Source organism: Sylvia atricapilla, chromosome 4 (assembly GCF_009819655.1).
Source record: "Sylvia atricapilla isolate bSylAtr1 chromosome 4, bSylAtr1.pri, whole genome shotgun sequence".
Lineage (NCBI taxonomy): Eukaryota > Metazoa > Chordata > Aves > Passeriformes > Sylviidae > Sylvia > Sylvia atricapilla.
This window is the reverse complement of record NC_089143.1, coordinates 6,374,328-6,397,029: the sequence shown is the minus strand read 5'-3', so window position 1 is coordinate 6,397,029 and position 22,702 is coordinate 6,374,328. Positions and strand designations below refer to the sequence as shown.

General features: G+C 40.3%; 1 protein-coding gene across 1 annotated transcript in view; it reads right to left on the bottom strand.

Annotated features, from left to right (window-relative positions):
- Positions 1-22,702, bottom strand: part of SCFD2 (sec1 family domain containing 2) — a 190,530-nt gene that overhangs the window by 6,983 nt on the left and 160,845 nt on the right. Inside the window, 2 exon segments of the mRNA XM_066316773.1 lie at positions 3,535-3,669; positions 7,174-7,319. Of these exon segments, the coding sequence (XP_066172870.1) occupies positions 3,535-3,669; positions 7,174-7,319 (281 nt within the window).

The following is a 22,702-nucleotide window of genomic DNA, read 5'->3' as shown; positions in this document are numbered from 1 at the left end:
GCTCCCTGTTCAATGCTGCTCCCCAGACAAGGAGCTCTTGAATTCCTGAGTGTTTGAAACTAGTACAAAAGCCTTAGACAGATGTATCAATGAGCTGAGTATTTGCATACTGGGTGTTTATTCTCTTACTAGCCCTGACTTTGTGGCCATCAGCACTGAGCTGATGGCACAGATAGCACATATACTACAATTCCAGGACACTGGAATAGGCTCACCAGGAAAGTGGTCACAACACCACACCTGCCTGGACAATGCCCTGGGTACACAGTGTGATACTTGGGAATGGAGTTATGCAGGGCCAGGGCCTGGACTTAATAATCCTTGTGGATTCCTTCCAACTCAGAAGATTCTGGGATTCTGGGATTCTATGATTCTTAGTATCTCTCCTAGCAAAAAAAAAAATTCATAATAAACATGCATGCAGAACATTGGGCACACTGAAAGGACACCTAGTACAAGAATTAGAAAACTTCAGATTTCAGGGTAATGCTAAAGAGAAAATGTCTTGACAAATCATTTCCTTCAGTCAAAATAAACCTAGATCCAAACACATGGTGCCTATATAAAACTTACTCTTTTTCAGAAGGCTAAAGTTCAAACCACAAATTCCAGAAATGCGTATTAAAAATACTATTAGGCATGCAAACTCTAAATTAAATTAAAACAGAAATGGAAAGGGTCTTGGAATCTGTAATTTTGTTATGCTTTGTGTAAGTGTTTTTTGAAGGAGGACAATACTTTGGGTACAAAATATTTGGCTGTGTTAAGAATGCAAGTTTCTGCCAATATTTTTTTTTGTTTGTTTGTTTGATAATACAACCACTCAAGACTCTCTTTTAAAGGAACTGGCTGTGTGTAGCTAAACACAACTCATTTCAGTGATACAGAAGAAGAACATAAAAGGATTGCAACAAAAGCAGTGTGTATCTTCTGGGATCCTTCTATAGTTTGGTTGATTTGGGACATTTCCACTGCCTCTGAATTTACTGGGAAATCTGAATTTTGCCAAAATCCCTGAGTGAAATTCACTTTCCATTCAAAATGCCATACAGTCAAAAAATTCGGAAAGCTGTCTCAGGCAATCCAAAATATTAACCCCAAATGCCTCAAAACCATTATGTTGGCCAAAAGAGCCCAGAGGAAGGGGAGATGATGCTCTGAGCCAGCAGAGTGTCCCAGGAGGACACCAGGGCTCTCTCCCCAGCTCTGAGCTCACCAGACAGGGTATAATCAGGTGGGCAGAGGGCTCTTTGCTGGTGCACGTGTCTGTGTGGAGCAGAGAGAGGATGAGGAGGTGGTAAAACAAGGTTCAATAAAACTCTTAACACTGAAACAGTGTCAATAAAACCCTAAAACTGAAACAGGAAGGCATTAGAGGGCAGGTTTGTTCTCATGGCTCACGGCAGCTCACAAAACACAGGTTTTTTTCTGAGGAAAGTCAGCAAAAACAAGCCTTTACTGTTCTTTATGTCACCCAACAAAAACAGCAACACTGATGATCCTGGTATTTGTGACTAACCAGAAACCAATGAGTTTAGCTCAATAACTGGAAAAAGGAAAAACATGTCAACTGCCTGAAACTAGGCTGCTGTGTAGGGCACTTAATATCAGTGATAGCAAGCTCAGTTAATCATAAAAGACGTGTGGTCTAGAGCAGCAGTCAAAACACGAGTCCTGGAGGCAGCAGGGCTTTTTCCCTTCACCATCTCTTAGCTTCAAAACAAACAATCTGCCAGAAAAACCACTTCAGGATGAGAGGAATCTTTTAAAAGTCTGTCCTGAACTAACACACCTGAGGCAATCACCGAAGGATTTTTCTGTGAGTTGAGAGAAAAACAAAAATAAGGAAGCTCCCAAAATAATTAGTGTGTGAGGGTGTGATTGTGTCAGAGACACAGGCTGGTCAGACACTCATTCATGCAGCAACTGAGCACATGCCAGCAAGCCAGGCTACAAACTAAGGCAGCAAGCATGGACACATATTTGTCAAGTGTGTGATGATGCCTATGAAATGTTCATCCTACTCAAGGTTTGCTTGCTCATCTCTTAAATATTCTTTACAGTAGGAGATTTGTCTTACCAGGAAAGATGCAGTTACAGGAAGATAATGCCACAACTACTGATGTCTCTCTTTCACACACACACCCACCCACACACCCCCACCTTCTTAAAGGATAGATTAGTTCTCAAACTAGTGAAAGGCATCAGTGTCTCCATCTAACCATTTAGGCCTTCTGAAATCCTTATATTCTTCTTTTTTTTTTCTTTTTTCTTTTTTTAAAGAATAAGATACAAAATTCTGTGATAAAAAAAATCTGCTTAAAAATTCTGCAATAAACAAATACAATGACATCAATAGAATTGTGAGAATTACTGGTAAATAAAAACAATAATTTAAAAAAATTTACTTGGGTGTACCAGGCTGGTTACTTTGTTTGATAGTGGAATGTGGTTTCTTTTTTTTTTTTATATAATTCTACTATTTTTGGGTTGTTGGCATAAATTTTTCAGTTCTGACACAAGAATGGAGATCTATTGGGTCACTTTTTCTAGATGTATCCTCTGTTGTCTTAGGGCTTAATCATTAGCTGTAAAGAGCTGCCTCACACAGTTTGTTAATGTCTCTTCCAAGCAGAGGGATGGTGGTAGTAAAACTGAAAGGAAAACACTGGGCACAGTACTGAAATATACTGTACTCATAACCATAGAATTGATGTGGTTTGATGTGAAATTAGGGCTGTTTTCAATGGAGAATTCAGGATATGCAGTAAGACAAGGCTGAATGTACAGCATGCAGCCTACTCCACTTTTCAACTCCATAAATGTTTAGAAAACACTTAGCATGGGCTAATTTGTAAGGCAGAGTAAATTCTTATAGAGTGACTGTCTTAAAACATGCTAAGAGGATCCACAAAGACATTTCTAACTTATGGGCTTTCTTCCTCCTCCTATGGTACCAGTTGAACCGTATCAGATTATAGAGAAGGTATTGAATACAGAGCTCCTCCTTCATCACTGTGAGACCACACTGTCCATACTCACTTCGCTCCTATCCCAAATTTGCTGAGTGTCCTTAAAGTCTTTTGATGAGGTGCCAAGTGAAATGCCTTTTGGAACACCAGGTGGGTAATATGAACTGACACTCCTTATCCATCTGTTTGTTGGGTGTCTCTGAAGAGCTCTAAAAGCTACCTGAGTTGGGATTTCCCTTTAGCAAAGCCACATTGCCTTTTCCCAGATACATCATCCTTATTTTGGTGTCCACCATCACCATTATTTGGATGTTCAGTCTGCTCCATTGCTCCTGCTTTGTTCAGCAGGTGCTACCTGTCTGCACTGTACCTACAGTGTGCTGCCTCAAGCTATTCCCAGCCTCCCTTCAAGGATTTAACTCTCCCAATCTCCCCTTAAGTTCTGCTGAACAGTATAATAAAACTGGCTACTGATGATTGGCATGATGCATGATTTGATGGTACTGAGTGATGCTCTGACCTCAGAAAAATCTTACAGATGAGCTTGGGAAGGCTGGTTTACCTTCATGAACATGCTGAATCCAGTTTTAAGGAGATCAGTGAGGCCTGATGAAATATGCTCAATATCAACAGGATCGGGCCGATCAGGATTACAGATCTCTTCCACAACCTGTTTCAGCAGAGGTTTGTATGAAGCCTGCACAAAAAGAACAACCCATTGTGAGTAAACCTGTTTAGACTCAGTGCAACCACGATTCTAAATATTCTATTTCTCCAAAAGGTTACAGAAATAATTATGCCAGAAATGAAAGCATTCAGAGAGGTTGTGATCTTGACTGCACACGGTGTCCACCAGCACAGCATTGGACTGAAGAGACTGGAAGAGAGCCACACATTTACTCTGCCCCACGTCTATTATATCAGTAAAGAGAGACAAGGAAGAAAGGGAGGACTTTAGTTTCTCTGGAATCTTTTTGGAGGCAATACAAAAATGGATAAACATACGGATGAGACTCTGTTGCTCACTGTGCACCCAAATCCCATTCCCTTCTTAAAGATTTTACTAACACCAAGCATTTTTTTTTAAATTGACCACTCCTGCCTTATTCCAAGTGTCATGCTCCCACTGCAGTCTGGATACGTTTGTCCCTCATGGGAGAGCAGAGTTAAGGAGTCCCTGTCAGTTCTTTAGTTTCCACGGCCATGGCACTCTAAATAATACTTCCCCCTGTGTAAGACTTTTGAAAAACAAGTGAGACAGCCCCATCATTTCCAATGAATGCCAGAGCTTCAGAGAAGTTAGGCATCAGGAGAAGTGGAAAATGTAAAGGTACAAATGGTCAACATGCTGTGAGGTCTACTCCCAAAGGATCAACCTTGTATGTGCTTCAGGATCCACAAACCCAGGCTGAATATGAAGTAGAAGCCTAATAATCTCCACATTCCAATACCATCCCAATTCCAGTACTCTCTGATACGCTGAAAAAATTTTTGAGATAAAACTTTTAGGAACCAGTGAAAGATTTTTAATGAAAATTCAAGCTTACTTGGTTTATAGATGGAACTTTGTTTTACTGCTTTTAACTTTGCCCAAACTGCAACAGAACCACGATCATTTCAGAAAGTGCAACTGTCTTAGCAAATGAGCAGCTTGAAAATTAGCACACTTATTTGGCTTTGGGACTAGCCCAGGTATACATCATCCCTTAGATTACTTAGGGGAATCAAGTGTAACATCATTTATTTTGCAAAGACGGTATCTATAAGAGACATCTTGCGAGATAATAGTAAAAATGGATGGAAAATAGAACACAAACCACTTGGCTTGAAACTAAAATTTTCTGGAGTCATTAAAGAAATGTTTTTCATCCAACACTTTGGAGTGAGAAACAAAGCTTACAGTTTTTTAATACAATCCTGTCAACAAAGATTTATAAAACTCATCTAGTTCTTCTCACAACATGTGCATGATTTTTAGTTGAGCCAACAAAGCAAATTACAGCAGACATGAGCTGCATCTTTTAGAACATGTCAAGATTTCTGTCAAGTCTAGTCACACAATAAACAGCTGTTTGACAGTACACATGCAGGCATGAAGTCCTATTTATAAAAACCTGTTTAATATCTTCATAAATGAAGAACAGAAAAACATTCAGAATGCAATATTTTTGGAGCAGAGATCAAATCACAGTTTAACAGAGAGGCTTACTCCACAAAATTAAAGGAAAAAAGATCATCTGACTGAAATGAAAAATATCATTCAGACAAAACTATGTACAAAAGACGTCAAAAATGTGCTATGATTTTGCATGTCTGAATTTTCCACACCAAAACTTAGTGCCCTTCAAAACAACCATCAGACTACACAGATACTAAAATACAGATAGTATGATCACCTACCTTTTTTAAAGTATAATGGTTTCAAATATTTTTTAAAATCGTTTATGACTTGAAATTAATCTAATATAATATTAAGGTTTGTTTGCTATTTTTTTTTTTACAACCCTCAACAGCTGCATTGGTTTCTATCTCATATAGTGAAACCTTTATCAACTTTAAATTTTGGCAAGCACAAATTTGTTTAAAATAGCTGTTGAAAACCTCAACAGCTATGTGACACACCCCATACAGGATTATAAAGGGGAATTAAAGGGATTATAAAGGAGAGAGAAACAGAGAGAGAATGAGGAAAAGAGACTGAGGGATGGAATAAGGGAAAGAGAAAGGGAAGGAGGAAGGTAGAAATATACCTATATCAAGATGAAAGTAGTTTCAATAACAGGCAAAATTCTGCTCTTGCATGGTCACTACATGAACTAGTTTGACAACCTGATGAAAACATTCATCATTTTATGTAAGACATAAAAACTACAAGGCCACAAAAAGTCCTTCTAAGAGGTTATCCAATTCCTAGTTACTTATCCATAGGAACATTTTTGTAAGTCTTAAGAAGAAATGGAGGCCTCCTAGCTTTTAACAGACAAAGTGAAAAAGTATGTGGAGACTAAACCCATCCCCACAGCACTAAGCAGGTTTGGTGATGAGTGTGGTCACAGGACAGGCATTACTTCTTCTGAGGAGCTAAAGTGATCACACCCAACACCTGCCAGTCAAAAGAGATGCCCATTTCTAGAGTACCACGGACAATCACATACTGTCTGCTTATTTCCACTATCATCAATCTCCTGGACTTCCCCCAGCAGAAAGTTTGTCCTACTCAAGCAACTAGATCCCTTGCAGGACTGGATTAAGGGGCTGCAAGGTGTTAATATATTCCTTGCTGCGTTCCAGCATTTATCCCTAAGCAAAATGGATTACATCCAAAGGACACACTGATGCTAATTACACTTTCAGTAAACTTTACTTATTATCTTGCTGCCCCTGCACTGAACTGTTAAATCAAATATTTAACAATTTTTCCCATTTTGGACACCAGACTGGTCCAAAGTGCTAGAAGACTTCAGGAACAGTTTTCCTTCACCTTCAACTTCCAGTGACATTTTGCAACACTCACATTCTTACAAAGCAATGCTTATTTTGAACTACATCCCTTTGCTGGTCTATAGCACTGTTAGGAGTTTGGAAGGATTTTTTTCTGGCTCAAGGCTAGAATCACTTTTTATGATCTCTCTCTACATCGCTGCTTTCTGCTGTAAAACTATCTTGAACTGGAAAAGGTCTTCAGGAGAGACAGAGAGAAGGAAAACCACTGTCTGTTAGTCCTGATGACCTAAAGCAGTATCATAGATCACATGCTCCTACTTCAGAAAGAGAAGCTGCATTTGTCACCTATTTACAAACAGGTTTGTCTGTCATGTTTGCAGGGACGGGAGAGAAAATGCAACAAGAATACAGCTGCCATATGGATGCAGACATCCTGCTTCACTCTGCCTTGTGCAGCCTGAGTCCAGAGCCACCCTGACCTAACTCTGCCTTTCACAGGCATTCATGTCATTCCACAGTGCTGCAGAGCAAAGCCCAAATTTCTTCCTCAGAGCTGACACTGAGATACACATGCCTGAGTCTGGACAAAGGAGTCGAGGAAGTTCTTGATAACTAGTTCAATTATAAAATCTATGCTTAAGTATCTTCTTCAGGGGCAGAATGTGTATAGGATTAGCACATCCATAAAATTAATGCTGTTAATTTTGACAGCATGCTAGAGAGATAAGAAACACAGGGAAAAGAAAGCCACACTTGCCTGGTGGGTGTTGCTGCCTGGATTATGTATGGAATGAAACTGTTTCATGTGCATTCGGACTCTGGCAATATCTCTGAGGGACCGAAAGATGCCATCCACTGCATCTGTGGCTTTCTGAGATGTCAGGGTCAGTGATGACTCACAGCCTAAAGAAACAAAAGAAACACACAGCTGAGTCAGTGAAAAACGTTCATGTGTTTTTGATAATAAACAGTAGGAAAAGGCTAACTGGGAGGAAATTTTAGATTATTTTCATATTCTAGAATTCATATTTCAGGTTATATTCTAGAAACTCAGGGGCTTGTAAGACAGCATGTCCTCAGCATGGCACAAGTCTCTGCAGATAAGCCAGAAGGCAAAAATTCAGGACAGCAGGCAAAGTGAAGGGCGTCTCTCTTTGTAACCTAAATCACACAGCATTGCCATCAGCACAGAGTATGTTTTACTCTCCACAGCAAACAGAAGGTCCCATGCCAGCAGACTGCAAAGAAGAGCCCCTGTTATGTGGAAAGGAGCCAGCTGGTTTGCTGCTCTGCTTGGGTAAAAAGCCATGAAGAAGGGAACTGCTCCTGCCTGGCTGGCAGCCTTGCTGACTCCAAATACATTTCTGACCTTTGTGACAAGAAAAATGGAAGGGTCTGTGCTAAACACATCAGAAATTTCAGCCAGGCATTGGAAAGAGCTGCATTACCACAAAAAAAGTTCTTATCCCTCATAGTGGCAGAGTTATTACTTCTAATGTATTTTTCCAATGCACTTCTGCTAAGGTATAAAGCTTATCTTCCACTAAGGCTGAATTCCAATTACAGGACCACCTAAAATGTCCCTCAGGGTGGCCAGACAGTGCCTTGGAAAAAAGAAATTCTTAGTCTTGGCTCCATCCCCCTCACCACAGGACCTATATTGCACAGAAGCATTGAAAGAAATGCTTTCTCAGCTCCACCGCTGATGAGAATTAGCCAAGTGAGAGGTAAGTGGGTCACCTGATATTTTTATTGCCTTGTCAACACAGTTCTACTCCTTGTGACATCTCTGCCTACCTCTCTCCTTGTTTGACTCTTCATCCCTCTGGCAGAAAATCCATCACAAAACAACCCTTCCTGCCACACTCTCACATCAGCACATTCCCTCCTGCTTATTGCTATTGTCTTCTCCAGGGATGCTGCTGTAGTGGCTGCTATGTCCATCCCCCAGTTCAGAAACCAAACCTGCACCAGCAAAGTTCTATGTCCATGCAGATTCCTGCTGAGAGAGCAGAGCCTCCCTGCAGATCCAGCTTGCACTGTGCTGCACCCATGGAGCCTGGCACTGAAAACAGGCATCCAGACTGTCAAGAAGGCACTTGGATTTTTGGGTAGGAGATCCCTGAACAAACTTCCTTCTGCAACTGACAAAGGACAGAGTCCTTATCTACTAAAAAAAAAAAAATCAAGAAAAAGGGTGGTAAGTTCAAAATACACAGGGAATATTTGACGGTGGATCTGAATTACTTTCATGCCTTTGCGTTCTGCACAGTAAAAAAATATATATACAACATAAATGCATACACATACACTTATAGAGTTCTGAAACTATTCCTACAAGATGATGATTAGGCACGGAGCTTTCATTTGTCTGAATATCATTTGTTGAGGAGAGGAGCATTGGTGCACTGGGCTGTGCTCAGCTGTGCCTTCTGGCAAAGCCAAAAGCATATCTCAAGGAGCACTGGAGCAGGGAAGGGCCAATGTCCATTTCCATTTGTCACCTATTTACAATCACATAATCAATCACATGCTGCTCTATAAGTATAGATCTCATGGGTTCACAGCGCTCATGCTGTGTGGGACCCAGTTTGGGACCCTGAGATGGCTCTGGGAGTTGAAGATCCAGTCTGGCTGTTTATGGCTGGCCCAACAGAGGGAAAAGAGGTGTACTTTCAAAGTTCCTCTAAAAAATGTGACTTTCTTGGGACTTGCCATCAGGAGATATCACGTCTGAGGAAATCAGAGATATTTATTCCAGCTGGATGTCCAGTATTTCTTTTCTAAATATAAATGAAAAAATAAGTTTTCTTTACAATCCCTTATTGCTGAAATGAAAATCTCTGAAGACTGCTGTCTGCCTGTTGCACTGCACTGGGGTTAGAGAGGGGAACTAGGTTTCTTTCCAGCCTGGAGAACAACAGAAGCTTGTTCTTTACAAGCTGGCAGGCAGCTACAAATCACCTCCCGTTCACACCTTCCCTGAGAATGGGGCTCTGCAGCATATGGAGAGCAGAACACAATCCTTCCTCTCTGCTTGCTTCACACTACCGAGAAATCTGCTCCTTTTACAACAGTGAAGAGGTGGAATGCATTAGCTGCTGCACAGCTCATGTACTAATTCAAACAAAATTTCCTGTTACTGTTTTTCCTTGGGAAGTTAAATGCCATTTAGAGAGCACGCTGAATGAATTCTTTTGAATCCCGAGCTCTATCATATTTGGGAAAAGGCATTTCAATAAAATTTGGGGATTTCCCGTTGGACTTGAAGAAGCCCAGCTGTGGTGAAAAAGAAAATCACCACTAATCTGCAGAGGACTCAAGGTTTCAAAGAACACAGCCCAGTTCTGCATCCTCACTGATGCTGCTGCTGTTCTTCTTCTATCCACTTGTGCCAAATTTGAGGAAAATGAGTCTGTTGGGAGCTGCATTTAGTTCCTACCAGGATGAGACTTTTGAACTTTTTCATGAGACAAAGTAGATCTCTTAAGCAACACATCTGCATAACCATTAGTACCACAATTAATCCATTTTCACAAGAAGTTGTAAAAAAGGAGAATGAATGGAGATGCTGTTTTCTGCAGTAGAGTGACCCAGGAACCAAACAGGACCAGCTTTTCTACTGATTCCTGAAACTGGAAGGAAAAAGCTTTAAGAAAAGGATATGGGCTCTGTGAACCCATGAGATCTATAATTATAGAGCAGCATGTGATTGATTATCCTCTCTCTACCTCCAAAAATGTAATAAATGAAAATTTCAAATCTGAGTTTCAAGAAACCTTTCACTGTGCTTAGTCTCTTTTGGTACACATAAAGGCATTATAAACAAATATGTCCTTTCACTAAAGGAGTATGATAATTATCAATATTTTGTGAAGGACTTTCATAATTCAGAGACATCACTAGGCCTATGACTCTTACAAAGTGAAAAAGTTAAGAAAAGTTGAAAGTTTACCACTCCAGTCTGTTTTATTGGTATTAACTTCAACTCTCTCCACCTTAGGCTCTCTCTGTAGCCCTTTTACAGAAATAAACCAAAGCAAATCCTGCAAACCCTGGAACAGAGCCAGCAGAGCAACCAAGCCATTTCAGAGGCACACACTGAATCATGGGCTAAACCAGAAAACTGGCACTTTGAGGGAGGAAAAAAAATCCAGCATCAGATTTCATTATGCAGGATTTCATTATTTTCTAGATATGCAGAGTTAATATGCTTGTCAGCAGAAGACAGAAGAACAAGAGAGATAAAGAGTTCCTTGAAGGTCAGAACTCAAAATCCAGCACTATGACATTACATTCATTAAAATCTTCTATTTTTATAGTTTAGGTGATAGCATAGCAATGAGGGCCCTTCCTTTTCTAGCAGATAAATCTAAGGACCTACATATGCATAGCCAGAGCTGCATATTTTACAAGAGTTTTGGTATATTTGTGCATTAAGATTTTTTGTGCAAAAGTAGGTACAAATGTGTACAGTGACACAGATTGTGGCTGGTTTTTCCGGGGTAAAAAAAAAAAAAAAAAAGTTTTGTAAACCCCAAAACTAGGATGTGATTTGTATAATTCTCCTGTCACTTTTCTTCCTTATGGATTCTGCCATGCATTTGAATCTTTAGTCTTCAATCTGATTTGTCTGATGCTCTCTGATACATCAAAAAGTGAAGCTGCTAAGAGAGTGTGACACAAAGAAGGACAGGCCAGAACACAAGAAATCTGCCATTTCCCTATAGTGACATCAGCAGAAGGTGAAAAAATGTAATTGATTCCATTTTAGTTTGGGGATTTCAGAAGAAAGGTTTGTTCTACAGTCCTTGAGAAGAGTGTCCAGAAGGGATAGGCACAGTGATGCCTGTGACAGCTTCCCTGCAGCACATCCATCGCTGGGGCTTGGAGAGGGTCCTGCTCTGTGCCGGCTCTGTCCTCTGCATCCCCAGCCAGAGATGTGTGGTGCTGGAGGGACAGCCAGGTCCGTGCTGCTGGCAGCTCTCATCACCAAAAACCCAACGTGACCATTTTGCTGAAGCCCTGGCAAAGCAGTGTGTTGGTGCTGCTGGCAGAGAGGGGAAGGAGCTGGGGAAGGGCAGGCACAGACCTACACAGATAACCTGTTCCTATCCACAGCCTTGGGATGCTCTTTTTCCATCACCTACCAGCAACCATAGAAGATTTCTAATTCAATCCCTTTTCTCAGCCTTACTCTTCCCTCTGTCTTCTGGAATGGCTCCTAGGTCATGGCTCAGCCCTTTGTGGCTTTGGGAGGCTGAAATCCACTTGGACCACACTGCAAAACCACTCCACGAAGAGCAAGTCATTTTTGCCCCAGAAGGGAAGAGACTCAAACTCTTCCAAGGTGTCCAAGAGTTTAGCATCACTGCCAGACTGGGAATTTGGGATTTCCTAGTCCTGGACTTGACCCTTCTGCCAGTCCACACAGCACTGAATCACAGAATCATAGAATCTTAAGGGGTTGAAATAGACTTTAAAGATCATCTAGTTCCAACTGCCCTGCCATGGGCAAGGACACCTTCCACCAGACCAGGTTGTACAAGACCTTATCCAACCTGGCCTTGAACACTGTCAGGGTGGGGACTTCACAACTTCCATGGCCAACCTATTCCAGTGTCTAAGCACACTCACAGTAAAAAATTTCTTCCTAATATCTAACTTAAACTCCCCCTCTTTCAGTTTGTATCTGCTACTTTTTGTCCTACCACGACTGTTCCTGATGAAGAGTTCTCTGGCTTCCTTGTAGGCTGTCTTCAGATTCTGGAAGGTTGCTATGAGATCTCCACACAACCTTCTCTTCTCCAGGCTGAACAGTTCCAGCTTTCTCAGCCTGTTTTCAGACAGGGGAGGTGCCCCAGTCCCCTTATCAACTTTGTGGCCCTCCTATGGGCTTGTTTCAACAATTCCACATCCTTTTTGTGTTGAGGATTGCAGAACTGGATGCACCCTCCAGGAGGGTCCCACAACAGCAGAGCAGAAGGAGAGAATCACCTCCTTCAACCTGATGGCCATGCTCCTTTTGATGCAACCCAGAATCTGGACAAATGCTAGCAGGCAGAAAGGACAGAGAGCAGGAGAAAAGCACGGAATAGCAGCATATGGGAAGAATATTAGAAAAGGAAGGAAAAATGCACACAATATCAAAAATCAAAGCTCTGTGTTTTATAAATTTAATTTATGATCTGATTGGCACATGGAGGATGGAAACAGCGATGTGTTTTGGGGCAGTCACCAGCACCACACAGGGCAAGTGATGGTACAGGTCTGGTGTGTATGACAGGAGAGTGAGACTGATCCACTTCCAAGAAAACCACGGAAGCCAGCATTGTGACTGACAAAGATGCAATCTGTAGTTTCATTCTCATGACAACAAACATCTCTCATTTAAAAGAAAAGCCCAGGATGGTTTTTTTTAAGAGTTAACTAAATTTAGAATCCTATATCTCTGCTTCAGCTTTTAAATATGCACCCACACTTCAGCAGAGCTGAGCATCCAGGGATTGCACATTTCAGCACATTATCTGATCTTTATTACACAGGGACACATCCTGCAAGCTCTGGAGTTCTCTGAGGAGCACTCTGCTTGGAAGGGTTGTTTTTGGCATCAAGTCTTTGAATCCTCTTCTGGAAACTGCTCTTTGGTATACAAGGGACACACAGCCCACATGGATGAATACTTTGCTGGATCTCAAGCTCTAAAGCTGCACACGTCAAAATCTGGTCACTTATCAGATTTAAGAGCTACCTTAGGAGAGTAATTTTTTTTTTTTTTTAATTTTGGCCTTAATATCTGTCATTTGGAGGTTTCTATTCTACAAGAATATTTTATTGCCTTCTTCTTGCCAAAATCCAATGGCACAACATGTAATATCAACTTTTATGAAGCACTGCAAGCTCAGTACTGCTGGCTCTCATGTTACATGAAATTAAACCTGTCAATTCAGTGAGCAATTACAGGGAACTACTACAGAACTTACTACAATAAATTACATGGAATAATTGCAGGAGGAATTTAAGTTAGACTCAGATGTGCTTTCTGAGGGAAATTAATGCAACAAATTCATTAGAGAACCATTCAGTTGCTCCCTCAAGCTGCCCATATCTTAATTAAAAAACCACAGATGGTAATAAAGCTATGGTAAATGCTCTGTAAGTCCAATAAGGCGTCCCAATAATGTTCTTGCAAGAACTCAGTAAAACTCCAGGTTTTACCAAACAATATAGAACTTTATGAACATACCACCCCAGGACCCATATGATCAAAAGTCCTCGCTCAGTGTTTTGCAAATTATTCTCAGATACAAGCTGAGAGTCTAGATGCTTCACTCCCTTGTATTCAGAAGAGAACGTCCAGAAAACATGGCAAGATCTGTAAATGTGCTTATTTTTTTAGCTAAGTTTTCCTCTTTTATGTTGATTTAAATGAGTCATACTTTTAAAACAATAAAAAAGTAAAATGAGCATATCAGTATTTTTATTTGATTTTTCCATGTTTTTTTTTTTTCTTGGACAATGAAAATGAATACAATCAATGTTTTTTGCATTCATAGTCCAATTTTTTTGTGTATTCCTCAAACTGCCAAATCAGGCTAGCAGATTGGACATAATTGGAAAATGCTTCCTTCTGAAAACAATGGCCTTACCTAGAATTTGTAAGAATGCAGGAAACTATTTTAACTCATGGTTCTAAGAATGATAATGGAAAAATGTCCTAGAGATATTTTCTTTTCCAGCTTAAGTTCTGAGCCAAACTCACAGGACTCACGGTATCCACAAACTAGTGTAGGCAGCTTAATACAATAATGTAAATGTATAAAAACATAAGATCACCATTATAACTAATTATTGTAATCTATTTATCAGCTACTGAAACAAAATAATGTTTTTAACAGAAAGACAAAAATAATCACATTCTAATGCTATGTATCATTATCTTTTCCAAAAGGCCTCTTCACCCAGTATACTATAGCACAGGTGAAAAGCCATCTGAAAACTGACAATGGGCACTGTAGGTTCCATTCAGTGAGCAATATTTAATGACATAAAGAAACTATATATTAGAATAATTGTAGTTTAGACTTAGCAACATCAGATACTGCTACTGCCTAAATAAAAACTCCAGGCTCAGTTCAGAGCAGGTTTGCTGAGGGAGTTATGACTTACTGCAGCCTGCTGAGCACAAGCTGATGAGAAGAGCAAGTCAAGTGGCATGTCTCCCAGGGCCTACAGGCATTAGGAGGAGGAAGGAAAGCTTCCCTTTTTTTCTATACTATCAAGAACCAGCCAAGTCATTAGAGGGAACAATTTTCTACCTGGCAGATTGCACAAGACCTTCTCTTGTCCTTCCATTAGTAGTGCAAGAACCATAACATGCTGTGCCTCTGCAAATGTAGCCCAAAGCTGACTAGGGTGTGTGAAAGCATTCATGATGCTGAAAAGCAGAGAAATGTGGCTTGTGATGTGGTATTTGCTGCTGCAGACCTGGAGACCAGGGCTTGTACTGGGCAAGGACCATATTATACCTTCTTTTGTTCCTGATGCTGCTTCTCCTGAAAATGGACAGTAACACCTTGGACACTGAGATGGAATATGGGGATAAAAAAAGGGTAAGGACAGAACAACTGTTCTTTCATCCTGCAAGTGAGGATAATTGAAGAATAACAACTCCAGAGAAAAGCCAGAAATATTTATGGTAAAGGGCTTAACTGCATAACATAACCCACCCCCTCCCTTTTTAGCACATAACATTGAAAGCAACAGCCACAATTCTCCATCGTGAAATCAGGAATTCTACTTTAATGGCAACTTGCCACACTGCAAGTCACACATGACCAAGGACAAAAGGACTAAGAACTGGAGCACTGCACATTTCTGCATCCACACTGTGACAACACCTGTCCCTCACTGGAGCTGTTTTGTCCTGCCACTGTCAGTGGTACCACGCACACAGAGAATGGGCTGTATTCTCTCAGCCTTGCTGGGGGATGCCTTCAGCAAGGATCTGAGTCTGTAGGACAGCTGCAAAGAAGCTGTGCATGAGTCCTTCAGCTGGTCACACGTGTCAGGGGTGAACATAGGGCACAGATGTTCCTATCCTGCAGACAGATGGGAAGTTATGCTGAAGCACAGCCCTCTCAATCTCTTCCATCACAACAACCAGAGATCATGGCAAGGAGCTCGTGTGGTTTAATCCATGCACAGCATCTACTCTGTGTTACCAGCTCAGCCATATTATTTGCTCTGCATAGAACAGACCTTCTGGAGACAAACCCTGTCTCTGGTACTGTATTTGATCTACTGAATAAATGACCTAATTAAGATGAAGTTACTGTGTTTCAGACCTTTCTCCAAAGAACACACAGAGAAAAACTGCCACTGTTGGTACAGACACTCATGTCTCTGTAAAGCTGAATGTTGTACGTGTGTGCTTGGGATGCATGAGTCAATTTTTGAAGCTATGAATCATGAACAATTTAATTTTAGTATAAAAGCAATGTGTGCTGTGTGTTACCTACCACAGTTTGATACTAAAATGCTTTGCATTTAGGTGAAAAGGTAAATGATAACTTAACCTACAGTCTGGGTGATTACATTATGTGGAATAAGCATTATGCCTCTGATAAGATTAGGAAAACCATATTTTGCAGAGGCATTTGTTCTTCATGAATCTCATGGAAATATTTAAGCAGAATCCATATTGCATTTGGAGTCAGAAAAAACCAGGAGAGGTCTTCACATATTTCTGTCTCCAGCTTTGGTTTAAATGGTTGTTTGCATTTTTCATCACCTTCTGTAAAACTATTCCATTTGAAATCACTGTCTCAAAAGATAACTCTTCTTGTTTTGGGAATATGTCACATCTGATTGAGGATAAGATCCTATAAAAAGTACCTTCACAGAAGACTATTTTAGGTTTATGGAAGTATAAGTTATTGAAAAGTCCTCCTATGTTCATCTACACTCATAATCCATTGAAACTGCACTGGCCTTTGCAGGGATCGTAAATACAGAGCCCAGTCCAAATGTTTTATAGTCTGCAGATAAACAAGAAAAGGCAAGCAAGTAAAAAGCCTGGGAAGAACCAGAATAAAGCAATAAAAATGCAAGTTAGAAAGAATTATCCCACTTTCTGTTAATTTTTAACTTGAAACTTCTTTATAAAAGAGACAAGACAGGCAGCATGAAGCATACTTTGGATGAAAAGCAGAATGAAAGAAGTGAGACTGGAAAGGGAGAGAAGAGAAAAGAGAAGAGAAGAGAAGAGAAGAGAAGAGAGAGAAGAGAAGAGAAGAGAAGAGAAGAGAAGAGAAGAGAAGAGAAGAGAAGAGAAGAGAAGAGAAGAGAAGAGAAGAGAAGAGAAGAGAAGAGAAGAGAAGAGAAGAGAAGAGAAGAGAAGAGAAGAGAAGAGAAGGAACCCTACTATGGGAAGATGGACCAATGCAGTGGTATTCTTCCCCAAAGAATGAACAACACAACCATGTGCCAGGCTACCTCTACCTCTGAGTACATGAGGGCTGCAGCTGCCCTAAGACACAGCAGATCCCCAGCTATGAATAACACAAAATTATACAATCAGTGCTCATTTTATTCTTCTTCTTGTCTGTTAATTAGAAACCATAATGTAGTGCAGATGCCAAGTATCAGTCAATGAAGAAAACAATCAGCAGTACAAGCTTCAAGCGCATGTAGGAGTATGCTGGAGTATTAAGTGGAATGAACTCATAGTCATAAAACAGACAATAATTCATAATATGTGCAATAGATTAAAAAAAGATGCTGGCAGAGGTCTCAGTTGAACAGAAAATGTAAACACACATTCAACTTAGAAGGTGTGACAGGATGGAGTTAGGGCAGTGCTTAAATGCCTTGTTGAATTACTCTCTGGTTTAAATTCAGAGTTTATTCTGAATTTAGTTTTTATTTAATTAACAAAGTATTTTGTTATTTTAATTAACAAACAATTGAATGGCTTGTGGAGTTGGTCTAAAGAGTTTTTTAAGCACAAAAGAAACAGCATCTTTTGTATTTAAAACCAGTTGAAAACATTGGCTGCATTAGTGAAAACACAGCTTTTAACAGTGGTTTGAAGAAACAAGTAACTGACAGAAAATGCCTGAGATCTGTAGTAATTTCCATTTAGTATAAATTTTTAATGTTTTCAGGAAAAAGAAATAATGAAAAACACTAGTCATCTTGTAGTCATGTTTCAACACCTGCTTATTTATTGTGGCCAAAAGAATAAGGGTAACTTGATTCATGTTCCAAGTATGTGGCAGAAGAACAGGGATTTTTTGCTTTGAATTGTGCCTGCCTAAATATGAAAGAAGAAATACAATTTCAGAATTAACTGGGGTTTTTTTGGGGGGATGTTAATGTTGTTTAGGAGACAAAGACATTACTAAGTGCAAACATCCAGTCAAGTCTGATGGGCAGAAGTTTAACCATGAGGCTGGTTTGTGGCAACTGGATGCTGGTTTTTTACCCTGGGATTGGACAGGTGCAGGGTGCTCACACAATGACAATTGTGTAGCTACAATAGAAATATTAATATATAAAATATCTAAGCCAATATGTACTCAAATGATCAGTTGACATAGATTCAGTTCCATGGATATGCAATGAAGCACGTGGAGGAGAGGAGACTCAGATTCCTGCCATAACCATGTTTCATTTCAGAAAGGGAAAATACTAATTCTGATCCATTGAGTTTTCATGGATGCATGCTTTGGAACAACACAAAGCTGCTATCCAAACCCTTCCCTGTGCCTCTGCTGCTTGATGGGACATCCTTCAGTCACTCCTTCTTCTTCCTCCTGCTGTCAGGAGACTCCCCACACACACAGGGAGATACAGAGGACATGCACAGTAGAGCAGCTCAGTCCTCTCAGTGTTGCCACCAGAGCAGCCTTCATGTGCATCATTTCCCCTCTCCCAACAGCAATGTGCAGCCAGCCATGGGGCTTGGCAGCAGCAAATGTCACCTTGGAAGTGAATCACCCCGGAGGAAGAAAGTGATTACATTTTCAAGCAATGAAAAATATTAACGAGAAAGCTTCCCCATGCACTTTATTACTATGGTTTGGTGTTTTTTTTTTTTTTTTTGTGTTTGTTTTTTTTTTTTTTTTTTTTTTTTTTTTTTTTTTTTTTTTTTTTTTTTATGTTTTGTTTTGTTTTGTTTTGTTAGATAAATAGGGCTGCTTACTGCAGATTCTGTGCAACCTTAGAGGCTTGGCCAACATCATGTGATGTTTTAGATCATTTTAGTTAAGCTTTTACCAACCTCAGATGTAAAATTATGGCAGCCTCCATTATCTGTGTTGTAGTAATATCTTATTTTCCTCATATTTGCAACCTATCTTTATTTTCTTTAACAGATTTTTACAAATCCTTTTACACCAAAGGACTAGAAATTAAACTGTTCTATACGGCATCTGAAAAATACACTGTTTTCTTGCACAGGTATTTAGTCTCTTCCCTGGGGCAGAACAGCCCCAATAACTGAATAAAACCTGAGAGCAGAGCCTGTGTAGGAGGAGATCTTTATGCTAGAGGGAGATGGCAGAAGACAGCACCACGCTCAAGGCCCTGGGTTGAGCTCAATCTCTGCTGCAATGCAGCAACACACCATTTTCAGCTCCCAGGAAAAAACACTGACTCACAAGGATGATATCTCATCCAAACCTACCAGGTTTGCCCATTGCAAGACCAGAATGATGCATTTTCTGGGCACAGCTGTCCTGTGTCCTGTTCCTGAGCTGCAGGGACCCACCCCAGATGTCACCAAGCAGAGCACACAGCAAGCAAAGATTGCTCTGCACTAGGTGTAATATCATGTTTAAGCTTCTACTGCAATGTCTCAGTCTTGAATTGTCCTCTCACAGCTTACTGTAACTCTCTGCAATTACAAAAATTCAAACAGGCCATTTGTTGCTCTTGCAGAACAACACTAGCACTTGTTTTATGTTGATTATTTGCCATTAAAAATATTCTAAAGTGGGATTAATCGCTAACAATTAGCCATCTTAAAAACAGAAACCTAGTCCACCCCATCCTACCAAACCTCCAGAAAAGGGTAATCTGTCTGCACTGACTAGAGACAGACTTTCTAAAGTTTCACCTGCTGACATCAAACTCTGTGAAATAATTCCCACTTGCAATGAAAAGGCCAAATCATTAAGCTAAAGCAATACAAATCTGAGACGAGAAAAAAGTATTAATCTGTAGACCAAAAGAACTATGACAAGCATAAAGAGCCATGTGTTGCTCATCTAAAAAACAGCTATGAATAGATGCTACCATCAGCCCCCAGCACAAAGTCAGAAGTCTGCAGATATAAATAAACTGGCCTACTTTCTGCTTCCACTAACACTACAGAAAGGAAAAAGGACAGTGATATTAGCTACAATATACCTCATCCTGTGAATGATAAATGGAATGCAAGCCATTCGTGAGGAGTCTTTAATGTGTATATCTTTTATCTTTAATAACGCTTCCTTAATTTGAGGTTTTTTACATGGTCTTTTTCATAGCTTCTCCAGAGTGCTGACCACAAAATTCAGGGTCTGGCCTTCACGAAGATTACCTCAACCAAGTCTTGTAGACAAAAGGAAACTAGTGACAGCAGAATGAAGCAGAAAAGGAGTAGGATACAAAGCTCCAATGCGTGAAGCCAAAATGGACATAGGTTGGCTTAAAAACCTGATCACGTTTTTGCAGAAATAGCAGCGAGAAAAACATATTTGCAGTTGTAAGTTGAGCAAATTTGATATGAGTCACAGTGGCTGTAAACATGCAACCCCCACAGAGCTGCTGGCAAATAATTTCTCTCCATATATCCACTTGGTTCAATTGAATGAGTAACTGCAGAACACCAAATACAGCACACAGATGTAAGGGAAGAGGAAAAATTATACAGGAACCATCAGTCGAGTCACTCGCCTTTCAAACAGGCACAAATTCAATCAGATTTTGAAAAGAAAAACTAAGTATGAAAAATGAATGAGGAAGGAGGACAAGAGCTGACAAATGCAGGTGATAATGCTGGCTGTATCAGCTGCTATAGGTCATATTTCTGGGTGAGATAACAGTGTTCAGACAGAAGTCTGGTAGATGACTACTCTGATTTCAGTTAAACATTTGATATAATGCCACCTGGAGAATTTGTCTGGAGTGAAGAGATGGGACCTCATAAAAAACTTGCAAGGAACAGGCAGAAGGAGAGATGACCATGGCCTGGGAGACACAGAGTCTTAGTGATGCTCCTTGAGGATTGGTCTTACTATGTTCATTGATGACTTTTATAAAAACTAAGAGTGTTGATAACAAAGCTATGAGGTGTTGCTAAAGGTAGTAGAAGCTAAAATATACGAGATATAAATTCTTAAGAGCCAGAAATGAGACAAAAGAGACCAACATAGCAACACAAAATGAGATAAACCTCACCTGGGTCATCAACTCAGTGGGCAATAACAGAAAATCTCTCCAGCTGGGATTCTGTCATCAAAAACAACAGCAAGAATCTAGGTGACATTAGCTGATTCAGGGATGACTCTGGTCTACCAGCACTGCATGAGACATGCAAAACTCATCAGATAATATATTTCCTGTAAATACACAGGTATGCTACTTCTGTCCTAAAAATGGTAGACCTACACCAGAGACAATTCTGGTCACTTGTGCTTGAATTGAAACTGTAACAGACTTAAAGCAGATCTGTGAGCACTACAGAAATAAGAAAATATTTGTATCTGAAAAAAAAAATAAAATAGGGCTTGTTCAGCTCAGCAACAGGAAAACTGAAGATAAGTAAGCTGGAAAGTTGAATGAAGTATCCAACCACTAAAGGACCCTTTGTGTGAAAGTAGCTGGATGCATCTAGAAACAAAAGCAGTTTCAAGATGGATTTTGCTAAGTTTATAAGTGAGCTTACACAATATATTCACCTTGGAAGGAGCAGGGGGCTGGTTTGGTGGTGAGAGAAGCACCTCCTTGCCCTGTCTTTCCACATACATCCCTGATCATTCTGAACCATTTATGTATTTCAGAGATTTAATATTACATCAAAGAGAAAAACCATGGCATTGCTCATACTCTCTATAAATGTTCTTTAAAACGCTAATGTAGGATTTTGACTATTGAAAGTGCAGCAAGGTCTGGCAGCCTTTTTGAAAGCCTGCTCAGTCTAGCTGCAGCCTGCCAGTGACCAATTTCACCAGGCACATTTTTCTGCCCTGACAAACGCTCAGTGGATAGCTATGGGACAGCCTGAGAGGTTTACAACCTGCTAATGACAAAGTGCTCAAAGCTGGGAATCAGTCTCCAACAGAAATGAAATTATTTCTCCCCATAGAAAGTTACTACAAACATAAATGTTGAGTAAGTTGTATAAGCCATTGGAAAAGTCAAGCAGGAATAGTAAAGCCATCAGAAAACACAGATGTGTAGCTCTTTAACTTTCCTAATAAACCAAGCTGCTTCTGCATTAAAATGTGGAAAGGTCATCAGAGAGTAAAGCAACAGAATAGTCAAGGCTGAAAGAAAAACAGATGGAGGAAACACATCAAGCTAGTGTTATGTGATATGCTTCTAAAAGGCAGGAGAAGCAAGAGGTTTAGTGGTATCCATGTGCAATTTATTCTTGCAGGGAAGGGCTTGATCACATATTTCTGGGTAGCATGGCAAGGCAGACTTCACTTTCTCGCTATTTAGAAATCTTAGCTGAGAAGAGGAGGATGAAGCAGGGGATGTATCTTTTAAAAAGTGTATTTTAAACACCTCCTGCTGCCTGTACTCCAGAGAACAGGGAGATGGCATTTAGCAGCTGCCTGGTTCCACAGCCAGAGACATGCATTTCCTTGCTCCTCTGAAAGTCTGGGCAAGCTGCAAACCTCTGAAAGATCATCACTCACACATGCTCAGCTAAGCCTTGTTGGATTTTCACCATTAAGATGTCTAAGGATGCTCTTGCCAAACATCCTCCAGTCTTTCACAGGACATAGTGCTAACAGAACAGTCCATTCATCACTCCTGAAGTGCAGCAAGCTGTGATCTGTTACTTCCCAGCTCCTAACTGTGATCAGACAGCTAAAAATGTGTGATTCTCAAAAAGCACTGTGAGCCTGGTGTATTTCCTGGGCTTTACCCAGACCAGGGCTGCTCACCCACTGCACTGGGGTTATACTCACTGCTTCAGAAAGGAGCAGGCTGCTAATGACACAAAGTCCATGTAGAAAATGAGTTACAGTAAAACAGGGTTTTTTTAAAAGTGGTTAGTAAACTGT